This window comes from Dermacentor andersoni, chromosome 8 (genome assembly GCF_023375885.2).
Source record: "Dermacentor andersoni chromosome 8, qqDerAnde1_hic_scaffold, whole genome shotgun sequence".
NCBI classification, from domain to species: Eukaryota; Metazoa; Arthropoda; class Arachnida; order Ixodida; family Ixodidae; genus Dermacentor; species Dermacentor andersoni.
Genome location: NC_092821.1, coordinates 18,662,502 through 18,679,044, shown reverse-complemented (window position 1 = coordinate 18,679,044; position 16,543 = coordinate 18,662,502). Strand labels below are relative to the sequence as shown.

Sequence of the window (16,543 nt, the reverse complement as noted above, 5' to 3'; positions counted from 1 at the left end):
AGTGAGGCACTCATAACCGAGTAGTCAGCTCCCGTATCTACAAGTGCAGTTACCGGATAACCGTCGATTGAAGCAGTAATAGCAGCAGAAGTTCTTCTTGCAGTTTCGAATGAAGGCGTCAGCGGTACGTCGCGAGGGGATGGCGTCGGCGGAGGATATTTGACGGTTCGCATGACAGCGGCCTCACCCCCGGAGGTCGCCGTTTTCAGTTTCCCCGGCGCGGGCTTCCACCGTTGACTCCAGCGGAATCAAAGGCGGGTCGAGCACGGTTCGGTGACGCGTACCGACGAGGTGAAGGCGACCGTGACTGTCTTCGCTGTTGGGCAGGAGGAAGCCGGTTACTTTCTAAGTATTGCTCGATTTCGTGCGGGCGTTCGCCATAGCGCGGGCAACGGGCGTCCGGATGGTATCCCCGCAGACCGATCCGTCGGTACTGGCAATCGCGATACATGTGACCAGCCTCCCCGCAGTGATAGCACAACGGACTGTTGTCGGGGGCGCGCCATATTGTAGATTTGCGCGGACCAGGATGAAAGGGTGCTTGTGGATTCGTGCGGTGGATCGGACTTGGGGAGCGTCGAGAAATCCCAGCAGGCGGCTGCGAAAAACGGCCCGTCGACGGTGCGCAAGCCCGAAGAGCATCCGCGTACGAGAACGTGGGAGGTTCGGGTCGTGTTGGTGGCGAGGGATGAACCACTTTGCCGATTTCTTCCCGAATGACATCCGTAAGAACCGCGGCACTGGGAGGTGCCGGAGCCGATGCATAGGACTTCTGCAGTTCTTCTCGAACAATTTGTCGTATTAGCTCGGTAAGTGACTCCCTGTCATCATTTGCAGGTACGAGAGAACATGCAGCAGTCATGGTGGTCTGGCGTTCATACTGCGAGAGCCGCTGCCGAAGCATACGTTCCATGACTGTTGCCTCACGAACGAACTGAGAGACTGTTGTAGGAGGATTGCGCACGAGGCCCGCAAAAAGCTGTTCCTTTACGCCTCGCATTAACAGACGCACCTTCTTATCTTCTGGCATTAGTGGATCGGCCCGACGGAACAATCGCGTCATGTCTTCGACGAACATGGCGACGGTTTCGTTTGGCATTTGGAACCTCGAAGACAGTGCCTGTTCGGCTCTTTCCTTCCTTTCGGGAGTGCAGAAGGCTTCGCAAAGCAGTCGGTAAAACTCCTGCCAGCTGGTAAATGAGGCTTCGTGGTTCTCGTACCATACTCTCGCCGCGTCTAAAAGGGAAAAGTAGACGTTCTTCAACTTACGGCGATCGTCCCAGTCGTTAAAGGCGGCGACCCGGTCGAAATGGTCCAACCAGTCTTCAACGTCCTCAAAGGCGTCGCCATGGAACGGGTTAGGCGTGCGAGGCGCGTTGAGAATGCATGGTACGGGAGCGTTTGGGATCCCCTCGGTTTGGCTTGCGGTAGTTGATGACATCTTCCTCCCGGAGCTTGCCAGGGGACTGTATTGCGGTGGAAGACCTTGGAGGCGACGGCTGCTTCGATAGATTTCTGCCGTCCCCGAGGTACTGGCGCCAGTAGCTTCTGGTTCAGGACCCGTAGGCATACGATGGATGCGTACCCAGCGCCTCCACCAGTTTGTCACGAGAGAAAAAGCCAGTCAGTCAGTTCTAAGCGAACGGCCGTTTACAGTTCGTTTTTGCAGCCGCTACCACGCACACTTCTTCTTCCTCGACTTCTAGCGTAACTAGTGCGTGCCAATATGAAGAAAATGACCCCGTGCGCCTCTCTGGACCTATCCTGCACCCCCAAGTTTGTCCTGACGTCACCAGGCTGTCTCTGATGATGTCATCAGTTTCCGGTGCTGTCGATTGGTCGAACGAAAGTGTACGACTGACGGCAAGGCCTGCAAGCAAATACACACACTCCTTCTTCCTCGTCGCGTTGCACGCGATGCCATTGTGGGCAGTCAATGGGGGCAAAGAACAGAAACGTCAACAGAAGGGTCTCCCTATGAGGCTCTTCAACACGAGTCACCATACAGTTCCGTTGTATTAGCGCCACCCCTCGCAGGACGACGGGCCAGCGCGGCAGCAACAGAGCTCGTTGGTGTTGGCCTGTCCCGTAACATTTGGAGGTGTACTAGGCAAGGAAAAGACGATACTGTCCATATGGCGTGTACCAGATGAAAGAGTAAAATGAGTGGGGACTACTTTTCGATAATCAAACACACGTAGCTCCACTATTACTGCACCCTTTCGAAAAATTCTCGTGGCTACCTGTTCATTGCCTTATTGTGTAGAACTGCAACACCGCAACTAAATTTCAACCTCGGTGGTTTAGGGGCCCTTTAAAGAAGACATTCACAGCTTTTTAGTGACTGTAGATTGTGTTAGCTTCCTTCCCAACTTCTGGAATTTAAACACTTCACTTTGCAAGCCTTGTTGCTCGCAGTACCTTTGAGGTGCTCTTAGACGCTCGTCAGCTTCAACTGCCGACACTTTCTGCCCTGCACTGTCCTCGTTGCCCTCCTTTTCTGGTTCATGCTAAAAGAGACGTGCGCGATTGACTTGTGTAAGGATTGCGTGATCTTTACGCCCTTCGGAGCACACAAGGTGCACAAAGTGAATGTGTTTGGGTTGTGTCCCTTCGAAGTAGTGAATACTTAAAAAGTCACCCTTAGTAACAAAGGTGTCTCTTGTATACAGTATTGTTAACGTGGCAAACATCGGAAAACCAACCAAACCATTTTCAGATGTCTCTTACAACCAAGTGCGTCTTGTAATGAGATTCTACTGTACTGAATATTTTCAACTATGGATCATCTGCATGTACATATAGTCACAAAGACATGTTGTGTGGAATGGCGAATCGGGAAACAGTTCGTACTCTTACTTTTTGTCCCTAACATAAGCAGCTGATAACAATATGATAAAAAAGCAGGCAATGAGGCTAGAATGGAACATAATCCTTCAGCTCTAAACAGTTTTTTGGGCCTACATCATTCCCTCATATGACATAAGGAAACAACTTGATTGCAGTAATGGCTGCATGTGATCTGAGTTGATTGAAACAAACTATACGTAAGGTTGTCTTGTATGCAATTTTATCAGCGTGCTTTTTAGATGTCCTGCTGGTGATCCTGGCTGAGCGATGCTTCTCATGCTTTTTGGCACGATTCCTTTTTTTCCACTCCACTTTTTTTGCAGATTTTCTCCCCTTTCCCTTCCCCCTTGTGTAAAATAGCACACTTGAAGTATCAAATCTGTTGAACTAACGTGTGTATCAAACCTGTTAACATGTGTGCTTCTCTGTGGTCTGTGTTGTATTTTTGCGCTGCACAATTCAATTCAAGATGAAAGATGGAACGTCCCTGCCTTTAGTTTAATTGTGTATGTGTGTGTGTGTGCGTATATATGTCTCTCATGTTTTGAAATATATGTACATTCAGGAGTGCCTGCATGCCCTCCTCTCCTGCTCCAGTGACGAAAGAGCCTGTTTATGTAGCATAGTAAAAAATTCAAAGGTTTTCGCTGTGCCCATTACATCCCTTATCATATGGATCTGTCACAATACAGAGTAGCAGTGGTCCATAATACTAGCCCATCCCAACATAATTATAAATTAACACATACCGACATGCTGCGAAACAGCTGTTGCAAAGCCGCTGGTGAAGGCAATTTCCGCAGCACTGCAGCGGTACAGCCGAGTTCCACCTGTATAGTGACAAATCCATATGCGTGTTAGCAACTCAGTAGTTGCTGATGGTTTCATAAGCTTTACACTACACAATAAAGTAATCTAGACAACTTTGTTGGAACAAATGCACATAATTAGGACACCACTTAAGCACTAACACGATTAATTGCCCCCAATCTCTCACTCACTAAGGGATAATACTACTGAAACATCGGTGGAGAGCTCAGATTAACACAGCCCATAAAGGACAAGCGTTCTTTGAGGAAAACAACTATAACAGCGGTTAGTTTTCTTGATCATTTTATGTGGTAGCTTTGATTTAAATGTCATGCAGTACTATAAAATACGAAGTGCCGCATTTGTAGCAGCAGAAGGCGTCGTCAGACTCATGGTACAACAGATTTTTGCACTGTTTGTCAGTGAGCCGACACATACAAAGAAAACCGAATTCACACATTCATATACAGTGTCAAGTGCACTTCTCCTTCTGAAAACGCAGCCACCGGTTCCAATGTTGCTGAAAGGAAAGGTTATATAAAGTGCCAGACTGCATGGAACTGCCACTTATGACTGTAAATGTATGGTCTGCTGATTGCAGAGGTAGTCACATGCTATTTCTAGTCTCTTTTAGAAGCATTACTAAAGAATAAATTAAAATCTATTCATAAGTCACGAATTTCATGCATCCACAGTTTGGCTAAATAACCTGTGAGAAAAAGACATGTTTACCTGGAATAGCAACCTTTTTTCCTGCTGCAAAACTTTCCTTCGAATTAATGAAATAACTTTACAGCGTCATAATGCGTTTCTCGCAACTACTTGCCGGCAGTGGCGAGTTAGTGTTTATATCCGACTCATTGGGCGACAATACTGCCAAACACAAATGCTTCACGAACACGAGAACACGTCCCTCGCAGAGAATAGCAACCATATATGCCTCTGTGAGACATGATCGCACCTTTGTGGTCAAAATGTACATTAGAACGACATCACCATCTCATTAAAAAAAATACAGCCTCCATACAAGGCAGCCGCCAACTGCATAATGTGAAATTGCAACTGATGTCCCCTTATTGGTGGCCTGTGTTTGAGTCACTTTTGGCAGCTGACTGGGTGCTGAGAAATGCACGTCCTGGGTTGTCCCTGCAAAACATACAGGGTTATGTCAAATGTTGAAAATATATATATGCCGGCATTTCATCAGTCGCAAAACAAACGAGTAAACTAATAAACAACTGTAATGTAAACAGAGTACACATCATAAGATAGGCTGTCAACGGTTAATGCATTACGCAAAAAACCTAATGCATAGGAAAGACTATATGTATACACACGAAGCTGACACACAATTTAATTCGCTCTTGGTTTTTCCGTGCAGTATATTCAAATTATTATGTCTCGTGGTTCGAGCAAAATTAGTGTAAATTCGAACGAGTAGCGTTGTAAAATTTACGTACATGGCATTTAACATAGTTACTGAACACGGATTTCCTTTGCCCTGTGTCGTGTACAGTGAGCTACAAATATCTGCCCCCCCCCCCCCCTTTTTTTGTACTAGCCATACTGCGTGCCACTGCACCTATACGCACGTTAATAAACCTCACGACACAGAAATAAAAAAAGCGCCAATCACCCATGCCTGCATGTTGTAGTGGGCCTAACCTAACCAAGCATGGGCTGTTGCTTTTTATAGTAAACACAGGCACCGTGCTCATTGCAAGTATGTATCATGTCGCTAAGCAAATATGCAATTTCATTGTACCACTATTTTTTTATCACATGGATATATCTGTTGAGAGGCAAGACAAAAAGCAGTCACTTCTCAGAACTAATCAGCTTTCTTCAAACACATTTTTAACTTTTCAATGACACTTGCTGCTATGTGTTTGTCTCCAGAGAGCATACTTGATTTGACTTTCCAATCAGAGACATTACATAAATATACCATGTTAAGATGACTGCCTGGAGCACGTGAGAATTTTCATCTTCGTGTAACATACTGTATCTTGATTTTGTTGACATTTGGTCAAATGGTACACCCAATGTACCCACATACTAGTTTTCTTGTCCAAATAACATGCCAATGTATTTTGATTTTTTGGCATTGGCTCCTCTGCACTACGTGAAGTCGCGCTGCACTGGCTCTTTCACATCCTCGTGTCCTTGCAGCTGCCTTCTTGCGTTATATAAAGCGGGTGCCTGAAAAATATCGTATGCAAAAGTCAACACAAGGGCATGGTGCAAAACAACATCAAGACAGTCAAGGCCATGGCAATAAAAAAGTCTTAGCTCTTAGTCTTCCTAGTGAAATGCATGCAAAACATCCAAATGACTGCAACAGTCAACTGCTAAACTAACTTCAATTTTTAGATTTAAGCAAAAAACAAATAAACCACAGTTCTTCCTTGTTTTTCATGAATGTTAGAATACTCCTGCTAATGAATAGAATATTGGTCATTTTCAGACGTCATAGGTCTGTCATGAGTCTGGTGTATCGCAAACACCACTTGTGACACATCCTAAGCACGTGCCCAGTGTGCCCCCCCCCCCCCCCCCCCGCACCATCCCTGGTTGTGCCACTGCTGAAGCCATAATTTGAAGATTATAGCTGCAAACATGATGCTCAGTAGGGATGAAAATATTGTCCTTCAGCTCAATGGATGTATGAATGTGCCTATAAAAAAGGGCAACAAGGCTTGTTATGGCAAGCTTACCCACATTTCAATACTAACAAGTTCACTGCGGCCTGCATCTAAGCTTACTAAAAGGCATGAACTTATTTTCATGCATGAGGTGCGCAGTGGAGTTCATTTTTGACAGACCCGACTACTGCTGCAGTTTGAAATCTAGCGTTTTAGATTCTTGTAGGCATGTAAAAGTTGCAGTTAAACCGCAGTTATTAGTTTATTACACCAACCTATTGTTCTGTGTACGACAGACTGGTAACAGGGAATTAAAGCAACATTTTATTTTGATATTTTATTTCTCTACTAAAAATATTCAAGCGATAAACACATCTTGATCTGCCATGCTATAGCAAAATGCACACATTACGCTTGTAACCCCCAGAGGAAGGCTGATTTAGCTGTTCATATGACATAACTCTGACACGCCAACTCATATTAGCAAATGCACAGGCATGTCCAAAACAATAGGCGTATGCAAAGCGCCCCTGCAATTGTAATTCCACACAGCAGCCGTTATATTCGATGCCGATGCGTAACTAGCTGCTCGACAATTCACCGAGTTCGTAGCCCATAAGCATCCTTTCAGTTTCGCACCGTGCACGAAAACCGCAACAGGAGACAAAACCAGACCTATAATCACACCATTTCAACATGAGCAAAAACAGTTCAGTCTTAGGGATAAACACTGTGAGAGCAATTTAGTGCGCGACGGCGACGAGCGACGGCTTCGAGCGACAAAACGGGCCGTCGCTTGAACAGATGGCTCGGTTCTGGAAATCTAGAAATCGTCGCTCGTCGCCCAGAAGTGCTATGAGCGACTAGCCAATAGCGCGAAGCCGGAACTGGATGTACATACATCGCTCAAATACTACCGATTGTCGCGCGGAACGAGCAAATGATTCAATTTTTATACGTGCAAGGATAAGAACGTACTGCAAGACCTCCGGAAATATTTCATGCTACTTTTTATAGTAAAATACATCAACGTAAATTACTAAAGCACGCGTCACGCGTGACTGCAGCCCTCATGTCGGCAACACCGGGGAGGCGGCGCTCAAAATCGTCGCTCGCACGGAGTACGACTTGTACGCAACGAGCGAACGCGACAGCCATCTCCGTCGCGTCGCTTGTAGCTGCCGCGCGCAAGATCGCTTATATGGGGTTTATACTTCTTTCAGCATAAAACATGGATTCCTCATGCGTTTTCAGTAAGTTCAAGATAACGCGCCCAACTGACCTCTTGCAGCATGCAGCTGAATGCCTGCGGCAAAGTTTCTAACTAGCACTGGTGCTGCACGTAACTTCAGTGGTCGCAGATTCCCCCTGCGCGAGACACCGTCAAGCGCGCGGTTTATTTATAAAAAAAAAAGCATGCTGCCAGCAAAATGACGCCTTCTGTTATGTGATTCCTTAGTTTAACAGCGTTCCGTACACAGTAGACTGCCAAACTGAATAAATTCAAACACACAAAACGCACGCTAATCACGCTCCGCATAGGCTCGGAATCACGGGCTGGTGAACTAACCATTTTAAGCGTCCTCTCGCCTGGCGTCTTATTGAACATACCATAGTTCTGGCAGCGTTTGCGATTTTTAAAGCTCTTACAGACAACGGCAAAGTGATAAAATCACATGCAGTTATCGCGACGACTGGCTTTTTCGACTGACATCGTGAGACAGCGCGTACGCCTAGTCCTTTGTCAATCGCGTCGGCTAAGCGCAGCGATGACTTCCTGGCGATAGCATGACATATACGGAGAATGTGCACCTAAGTTAGAATTCACTTACCGTGGAGGATTTGTTGTTATATCCAAGGCATGACGAACGACTGTTGTGTTTTCGTGGCGACGCGAGATGGCCGACACACGATCTCCCTCGGCTGGCCATTGCTCGCTGGATGGATCACCTGACTCCGGTGCTGTGTTGTTCCGCGATCTTGAGCGCGCGCGCGCGCGGTGGAGCCACTCCGAGTGAAAAAGTAGAGCGCTCGCTACGCGTTCCTTTGAACTGCGGCGGCCTGTTCTCTTAGAAGCAAAACGATGTGTTCTTTGCTCAACGTGCATGAATGATACATTGCCATGTTCGGGGCCAGCCACCTACAGTTGAAGCAGAAGATTACGCTACGTTTTGTTTTCTATTGCCGCAAGAGTCTCTCTTTTCTATTGTCGCAAGAGTATTTTCACTCTCTCTCTCTGAAGGGGAGAGTGAAAAGCGCATTTCACTCTCTCCTTGGTGACAGAGTGAACAATGCATTTCACTCTCCTCGACATTTTGCGAGAGTAAAACGACGCTTTGAAGAGTGAACCGGCAGCTTCACTCCTGCGATACCCTTCCTAGTTTTTAGAGTGCAGTTTTCAGCAAATATTTCGCTGCAGTGGTCACACCGGTGTATGAATTTAACACTCAATTGTGGAAGATGCAAAAAGCTGCTACGAGCAGCTTTTTTCCCCACTTTACCCCCGCAAAGCTGTATTTAGTTTTTGTGGAAATAAAGCATACATACATATATGTATACAAATTCTATTATTTTAAGTGCAGTCGGCGTCATACCAATGAAGAACAATCTAGGCTTGTTATGCCGTACAACGCACCCAAAGATTTAAGAATACTGCGTCTATTTCTAGCTTCATCATGTGTCACTTATTTCAGCCATCATGGTGGAAAGGTGTAAGCGTAAGCTTTTATAACAGTAAGACACACAGACTCAGTCTCTCTTTGTTTCAGGAAAACGCCATTTACATGACTTTTCTTCTCGCAGTTAACAAGACAGTAGACTGGAGTTTGAGTGATTATTATTATATCCTTGGTGCGCAGCCTTCTTGCTATGTTATGGCTGCCCTGGAACCGACTAGAGGTAAAGGTAAGAGAGCACAGTTTCAACCTCTTCAAGAAAAACTGTAGCCGCTGAACAGTGGCTGCGCGCAGTAACCAGTAACAGTGCGGTAAATTTACAGTGAAACAACAACTTGCAGTTCCGCCCGAAGGGCGACGCACTGGTAGAGATGGCAATGTTTAGCGTTTCGCTTTCACTCCTTGGACGTTATTAAACATATACAAGAGCGTGACATCGCGAAGCAGTATGCAAGGAAGCGCCTGCTGGGTTGAAGGAACAACTTCCTGGCATGAACGAAGCGTCTCACAACCATGGCGTAAAACCGGCACCATCGATGCAGCCTACATTCTCCTGATGAAGAGCGCCGCCAGTGGTGTTGAAGGCTTCGTACTTTCGCTGTTCACGAGTTGCGACGGAAAACTTACCAACTGTCTCAACGCGCTTGCATGAAGGCGGGAAATTCTTAAGGGTGTACACCTCTCGAGCAGTGCATCTTTGGGCTAGAAACAAATAAAGAAGCCGAAGTTTCTCACGAAAGGCATCGATTGCGATAGAAAATTAGTAGAATCGGCCGTACAAACTTGAAAACACTCGCTTAATAACTAAATGAAAAAGCATGGTACCAGCGCTCACGCGCAAAACATGCACCACGAATACTCGCTGTCAAAAGGCTGGCGGGGGGACGCGCGGCAGCAGCAGTGCGCGAAGTGCCCTTCGTGCTGTTTCTCACTTCAATGCAAATGCAAAGGCAAAACGCAGCACACGCAAAGATATGAGCCGCCGGCTCACCTAGACTGTGCCTCCAAAACAGATTGCTTTCAAGATAAAGCCTGCGCGGCTGCTCGTTACAGCCGGAGTAGAACGCCTCACATGCATCCCCTCCTCCCGGTTCTGGGCGCACGATGGAAGACGGCGCGCTTCCTCCCACATTTCCCGCTCGCGCACGAGATCGAGACGCGATCGTCGTCTAACCCTCGCAAGCTTTCGCTTGCACACACAGCATACGGCGCACGGCAACGGCGTTGTTTCACGTGATGCGATTTTCGTCGCACCGGAAGTGTGATTTCCGTCGTTTGCGATGAAAATCGCAGTCGCTGTGACGACCTTCCGATTTTCGGCGGCGACTAACCGCTTCGTCGGACAGTCGCAACGTCGCAGCGATCGCTGCAATTTTCCGTCTAAATTGCCCGGAGAGCTATTTCGCCTGTTTGTTTTTGAACATGGAGTGTCGCTGAAAAAGTCCAATGCGCGGATACGTGAGTTTCCGAAGTAGGTACATGCGCGAAGGGAGAACAAAAAACTTGTACCACAGATTCCATTCTTCCACTTCTATACGTTTGTTGACACGCCACGCAGCAAATTAAGTGCATTTTTGCGTTTCCCTCGTACGCCTTTCGGAGTTGTGAATACTACGAGGTGTTCCATGCCCACGAGACGACATGGCCTTCTGGAATCGTCGCATTTTTCTTTTGTCGAGTAGCATACAAAAATCGCGTGTGCGGAGCAGCTTAAATAATTTCAATCTGGGCAAGGGCAAGCGACAAGACAGCAAAATACCCGAAGTTTCAACGTTGTGATGAACGCGGCACCGTTCAGCTGCATATTCATGTCGGTTTTCAAGCGTCAATTTCCCGATGCATCTTGAAAGGTTATCTTACCTCGTCGTAAGTTTGTTTTCAAATATTTCATGCGCGTTAAGTTGCAACTTTCATCTGGATCATTTATTTCCTGCACAGAAACCAATAAACATTGAATATGTTGCAAACTTTGTGTCCTTACTGCACCTGTATTATTTGCTTTGAACGGTAATTAACTCTCCAGTTAGTAAATTATTGGCTTGCTATAGTGGCACACCGACAACACAGCCTCCTGCACTGTCGTGTAAAACTAGTGCAACAGTGCGAAAAGCAGGCGAACAGCCTGTTCTTGTGAAGGCGAATTGGTAGAAGACGACATGTTAAAGAAAAGTAAATCAAAACTGTGCAGTGAAGTCAGCCAGTTGCATCCTCTCCTGTAAATATGCTTTAAGTATAAGCGTTTTTTAAACATCCACAACTGAATGTGCAGAAGCATCAATGCATTACATGTCTCTTATAATCGTTTCTAATAAGTTTTTGGTCATATTTATTAGCGCGTATGCCCAAATAACGATATCCTCTGTGATTACTACGTTTATAAGTAATGAAGTACCATGCTACTTGCAAGATTATAAAAGAACTTTCTGCATTTCAGCTATACACAATGTGCAGCTTATTCAATAAAGGACCACAAACTATTTTTTTTAAATGACAGACTTATTGCAAGTTTTACCCACATACAGGCAAGAAAAAAATCTGTAGACAACGAAAGTGTTCAATTTATTCGCCTGCCACTGTGGCTATAGCGTTCAGGTGCTAACAAAAGATGAGGGGTTGAATTGTCAGCCATAGGAGTCGCATTTCAATGGAAGTCATACGTAAGAAAAAGGTCTTGTGCTTTGATTTAGTTCATCATCATTTATTAAACCCTTAAACCTTGCGAGACTATTGCATAAGGAGCCGTGCATATGCAAACTCTAACAATCAATGCTAACACCAGTCGAAAGCAACGGGTACAATTATAAAACAAGTATCTTTCCTGATGCTTCAAATGTGTAAACATTCATTGCATCGATATCTATTGTTTAACCGCACTGCACAAATAAGCATGGTCAGGTATAAGAAGCAATCTGTCAGGTAGCTGGTTCTACAGATGTATAAATATCAAAAGACATGAATGCTCCTAATACATCATGCACACAGCCCAAAGAAAACCTTTTATAAGAGTTGTCCCTTCAGGGAGGTACGAGTCGGCCATAAACAGCAGTAACTTTATTAAAGGGTATTGTGTAATACCACTTATGAAATAATGGTGAGTGAAGAGGCTGTTTTATTACAGTACCTCATGTTACTCTGATAGAAGGAACGACCAGAAAAAAAATGGTGGTAGAGCACGTAAGTTAAACCGCAACTTTTTGAAAGACAGAAAATTCCAGGTGAGAGTTGGAGGCACATTTCGCCCACCCACACCAGCACTGGCATATTACAAGTACTACATTATACGGAGTACTACAGTTTATGGGAAAGTTATACAGAAATCAAGAATGATGCAACAAGCTCTCAACATGACAGACTTTCTTAGCCAATCTGGCCTCTCATTATCTGATAAGTCATCTTACATCGGAAGTAAGAACAGGATCAAGAACTACCCCAGATTGCAGGTCGTGCTTCACATCGCTGGACAAATATATCCGCAAGGCAACAGCCCCAAATCCTCAGCTAGTGTAAGACCAAGATGGCAGAGTCAGCACGTGGGCGAAACAATTGCGCCACTCCTCGACACCAAATTCTACACCCGGTGAAAATAATATCAAAATCATAGGGGGCAGACGAGTGGATACGATGGAAAATTACAGATGCTCTACTTGTGTGCAAGGTTTTGTACGGTATGGATTACCAGCAGCGCACAAAAAGTACAACTCATCGAAGACAGGCGTCGGGTAATACCAGATCTTTCCAACTTTACCATGCTTGAAGACATTTATGAGAAAGAGAAAACGAACAAGCGCCTAGACACAGTAGAGTAGTAGCCTGCAGCACAAATTCTTTGCCTCAAGAGCTCCGAACCTGGTCCCAAGATACTATGCCAGCTAGCATACGAGATGAAAGGACGACTACCCCTCCCTTCAGAAACAACCTCAGGAGCACCTGAACTTGAAACACAACAAGCCCATACCGTGCAATATTGGGGCAAACAATTAGGCTAGGAGACTATATGCAATTGCCAAACACGCAGAAGAGGTTGCTAATCATGGAGACACAAGCAAGCATCAGGCACATAGAATACACTGATGTGGCAATAACAGTAACATTAGTATGACACTACATAAAATTAAATAGCATACAACCAGAAAAGCTGAACTGAAAGCAATCAAAGCAGCACTTGCAGTGCAGATTAGCAGACTACAACATCCTGCATGCTTGCGTGGATTCACCAGAAACTGTAAGACCCTTGTTACGTATTCGATGGCTAGACGCCGAGGGCGGCAGGGCGACCGACCCAGGGAAAAGACGACGAACGCAGCGCCAGGAAGACAATCACGTTTATTCAGTCGGCGACGCGCTTTTTGAGCGCTAAGCAGCCAATCAGGGAGTGGCGAAAGAAAAGAAGATATCGTGGCAAGCGGGGCAATCTGATCTGTAGATTGCAACGGAGAATGCGACCAGCACCGCGAATGTTACAGCTCGGCCAAAGCTACCCTTTTCGGAAGGCGTTCAAGAGGATGACGCTTCTTGAACTGAAGGCGGGTACAGGAGGGCAACTAGCTTGTCCAAGCACAACACTGAAGCGTTGGCAAGATCGTATTGTCCTTGCGCTTGGAAAAGACGTTGAGGTGCTCAGTGGCAGACGCGGGCAAGTTCAGCTGGACATCGCAGTAATGGTGGAGAAGGCACCAAACGTCTGCAGGCTCGAACAACAGGCCCGTGGAGAGGGGTTGAGACGTCCAGGAGGAGGTGACGCTCATATTTAGCACTGCTCGCCGAGTGCCGGAAGGCTGCCGAGCAAGTAGCGACAGGGAGCGGGCCGCAGACCTCTGGCGTAGGGTGCATCCGTCGGCCGGTACGACAGGATCTGAAGGGGCATTCGGAAGAGCGGAAGCCGCATTTCGATGGGGGCGAAATGCGAAAACACCCGTGTACTTAGATTTAGGCGCACGTTAAAGAACCCCAGGTGGTCGAAATTTCCGGAGTCCTCCACTACGGCGTGCCTCATAATCAGAAAGTGGTTTTGGCACGTTAAACCCCATAATTAATTAAGAGCGGAAGAAACGCAGCAACAACGTCAGAAGTAACTTCGCGCCCATGTTTAGAAAAGCCCGGCAGTTGAATTCACTGGGAGCAGAACACGCGAAAACTGAACACGAGAATAAAAAGACTTGCATTTACTGGCATGCACACGAGAAAAAAAAAATGAAGAGAAAGGAAACTAGGGAATGCGGCTAAGTCAGTCAGCATTGGCATGGCGTTTGCCTTTCTTGTGCCGCACTAGAAAAATCGAACTGTTGCAGCGCTAGACTCCACCTCATCAAGCGACCATTTTTGTTTGACATTTGGTTTAACCACACTAAGGGGGAATGATCGGTTTCAAAAATAAAGGAAGAACCTTTCAAGTAACATGAGAGCTTTTCGAGAGCCCACACTAAGCAAGCGCATTCTTTTTCTGTTGTGCTGTAGGCTTGCTCGCGTGACGTTAGCTTTCGACTTGCGTAGACAACAGGGTGCTCCTCACCTTTTTCGTTCACCTCACTTAAAACAACGCCCATTCCGTGGTCACTGGCGTCACACTGAAACTAAGAAAGGGAGAGAGTAATCTGGTGCCGCGAGAACCGGTGCGCTGACAAGAATCGTTTTAATAGCAGCAAATGCGTCCTTACGCGCCGTATTCCAAGGCACAATAGTAGGCCCGGTTTTGCGCAGAGCATCTGTAAGAGGACTAGCGATATGTGCGAAGTTTGGAATGTAGCTTCTGTAATAGTCAGCTAAACCCAAAAAGGAACGCAAGTTAGTCTTTGATTTTGGCAAAGGAAAGCTAGTGATGGCCTCAACTTAATTCGGAAGGGCGTCGCTTCCCTTGGCCAACAACGTGCCCTAAGTAGTGGACTTCAGTGTTTGCAAGACAGCATTTGCTCAGTTTGAGAGTCAAGCCTGCTTCGCGGATTCGAAGGAATACCTGCTGCAGATGGTCCAAATGCTGTTTCCAAGTGCTCGAGAAAACAGCGATGTCATCGAGGTAGGGCGCAGTGAAAGACTCGGTGCCTGTGAGCACTTCATTCATTAGTTTTGAAAATACGAACGGTGCATTCTTGAGGCCGAAAGTGAGCACCAGGGGGCGATATGTGCCTGTCGGAGTCATGAAAGCGGCGAGCTTACTGGCGTTCTTCGTCAGTGGCACTTGCCAGAAGCCGCGTACCATATCTAACGTAGAAATGTACAGTGCCGCGGAAACCCAGTGTCAACATGTTCTGAACGGAATCGTTCAACAGCTTCTCATGCCGGGGCGAAAATCTGTGCATCCTTGTACGGAAGGGTTGGTCAGATGTCAACTCAATGTCGTGTTCTACAAGATTTGTCCTACCGGGATAGGGACTGAACAAATCGCTGAAGTTGGGTACAAGCTCTTTTAACTCGTTTCTTTGTTCGATTGTTAAAGAAGCGTGTTTAGCGACTGATTCAGGTATTTCCTCTGTTGACGGGGAAGAACAAGGGGTCGGTACTTGAGGGACTGGAACATTTATTTCCTCTGGTTCGTTTAGGACGATGCTCAGCATCTCCATACGTTCGATAAAAGGCTTCATTAGATTGCAGTGGTAGATTGTCACGTCGTTACGTTTACCGGGCGTCGTTACCAGGTAATTGGCGTCTGAAAGCTTTTGCTTAACCGTGACCGGGCCATCCCATGCTACTTCCAGTTTGTTTGCCTTTGACGACTTCAAAATTACCACTTTATCGCCTTCCTTGAAGGCTCGAGTGCGTGCAGATCTGTCGTAATACACCTTCGCGCGTTGCTGCGCTTGTGCCATGGTTATCTGCGCCAATTCTTGCGATTCACGAAGGCGTTTCAGCAAGGTGAGCACGTACTCGACAACGGATTTGTCAAGGAGTTTGTCTTCCCACTTTTCTTTTAGCAAGGTAAGCGGGGAGCGAAGCGCTCGACCGTAAAGAAGTTCCGCCTGGGTGAATCCAGTTGCTTCGCGAGTGACTGAGCGCAGAGCAATGAGCATTGCGGGAACAGCTGCGTCCCAGTGGGTGCCCTTCTCGAAGCAGAGCGCGCGCAGAATGCGCTTCATTACCGAGTGAAGTTTTTCAACTGAATTGCTTTGCGGGTGGTAGACAGCTGTGGTGAATGGATATGCCACATTTCTGCAAGAATGTCGTGGTAAGCGCGCTTGTAAACACAGAACTTTGGTCGCATTGGATTTCACTGGGAAATCCGATTCTGGCAAAGACGCCGAGTAGCGCGTTGACTACAGCTGTGGAGCTTAATTCCGGTAACACCACTGCTTCCGGAAACTTCGTGGCAGGGCAAATGAGTGTTAGCAAGTATTTGTTGCCCGCCGATGTGACTGGTAATGGACCAACGATGTCGACTACCAATCTGCGAAAAGGTTCGCCAATCAAAGACACTCGGACCAAAGGCACCTTGAATTTTTCGTTTGGCCGCCCGGTCCTTTGGCAAACGTCGCAAGAACGTACCCATTGCTCAGATTCCTTGAAGCACATCGGCCAGTAGTAGTCGTTCAAGAGTCTGCTTTTAGTTTTATTTATTCCTAAATGGCCAGCCCA

At 46.5% G+C, this 16,543-nt stretch overlaps 1 protein-coding gene and 1 long non-coding RNA gene across 2 annotated transcripts in view; one reads left to right on the top strand and one right to left on the bottom strand.

Moving 5' to 3' along the window:
* Nucleotides 1-16,543, top strand: part of LOC129383640 (uncharacterized) — a 170,768-nt gene that overhangs the window by 98,983 nt on the left and 55,242 nt on the right. Inside the window, exon 7 of the mRNA XM_055068262.2 lies at nucleotides 9,108-9,209. Within this exon, the coding sequence (XP_054924237.1) occupies nucleotides 9,108-9,209 (102 nt within the window). The remainder of the gene's footprint in view (nucleotides 1-9,107; nucleotides 9,210-16,543) is intronic.
* On the bottom strand, nucleotides 3,615-9,100 carry LOC129383641 (uncharacterized). Its single transcript, XR_008611498.2, has 3 exons — nucleotides 8,138-9,100; nucleotides 5,720-5,862; nucleotides 3,615-4,806 (listed from the first exon to the last, which is right to left on the bottom strand). It is a non-coding gene; the product is annotated as an uncharacterized lncRNA (long non-coding RNA).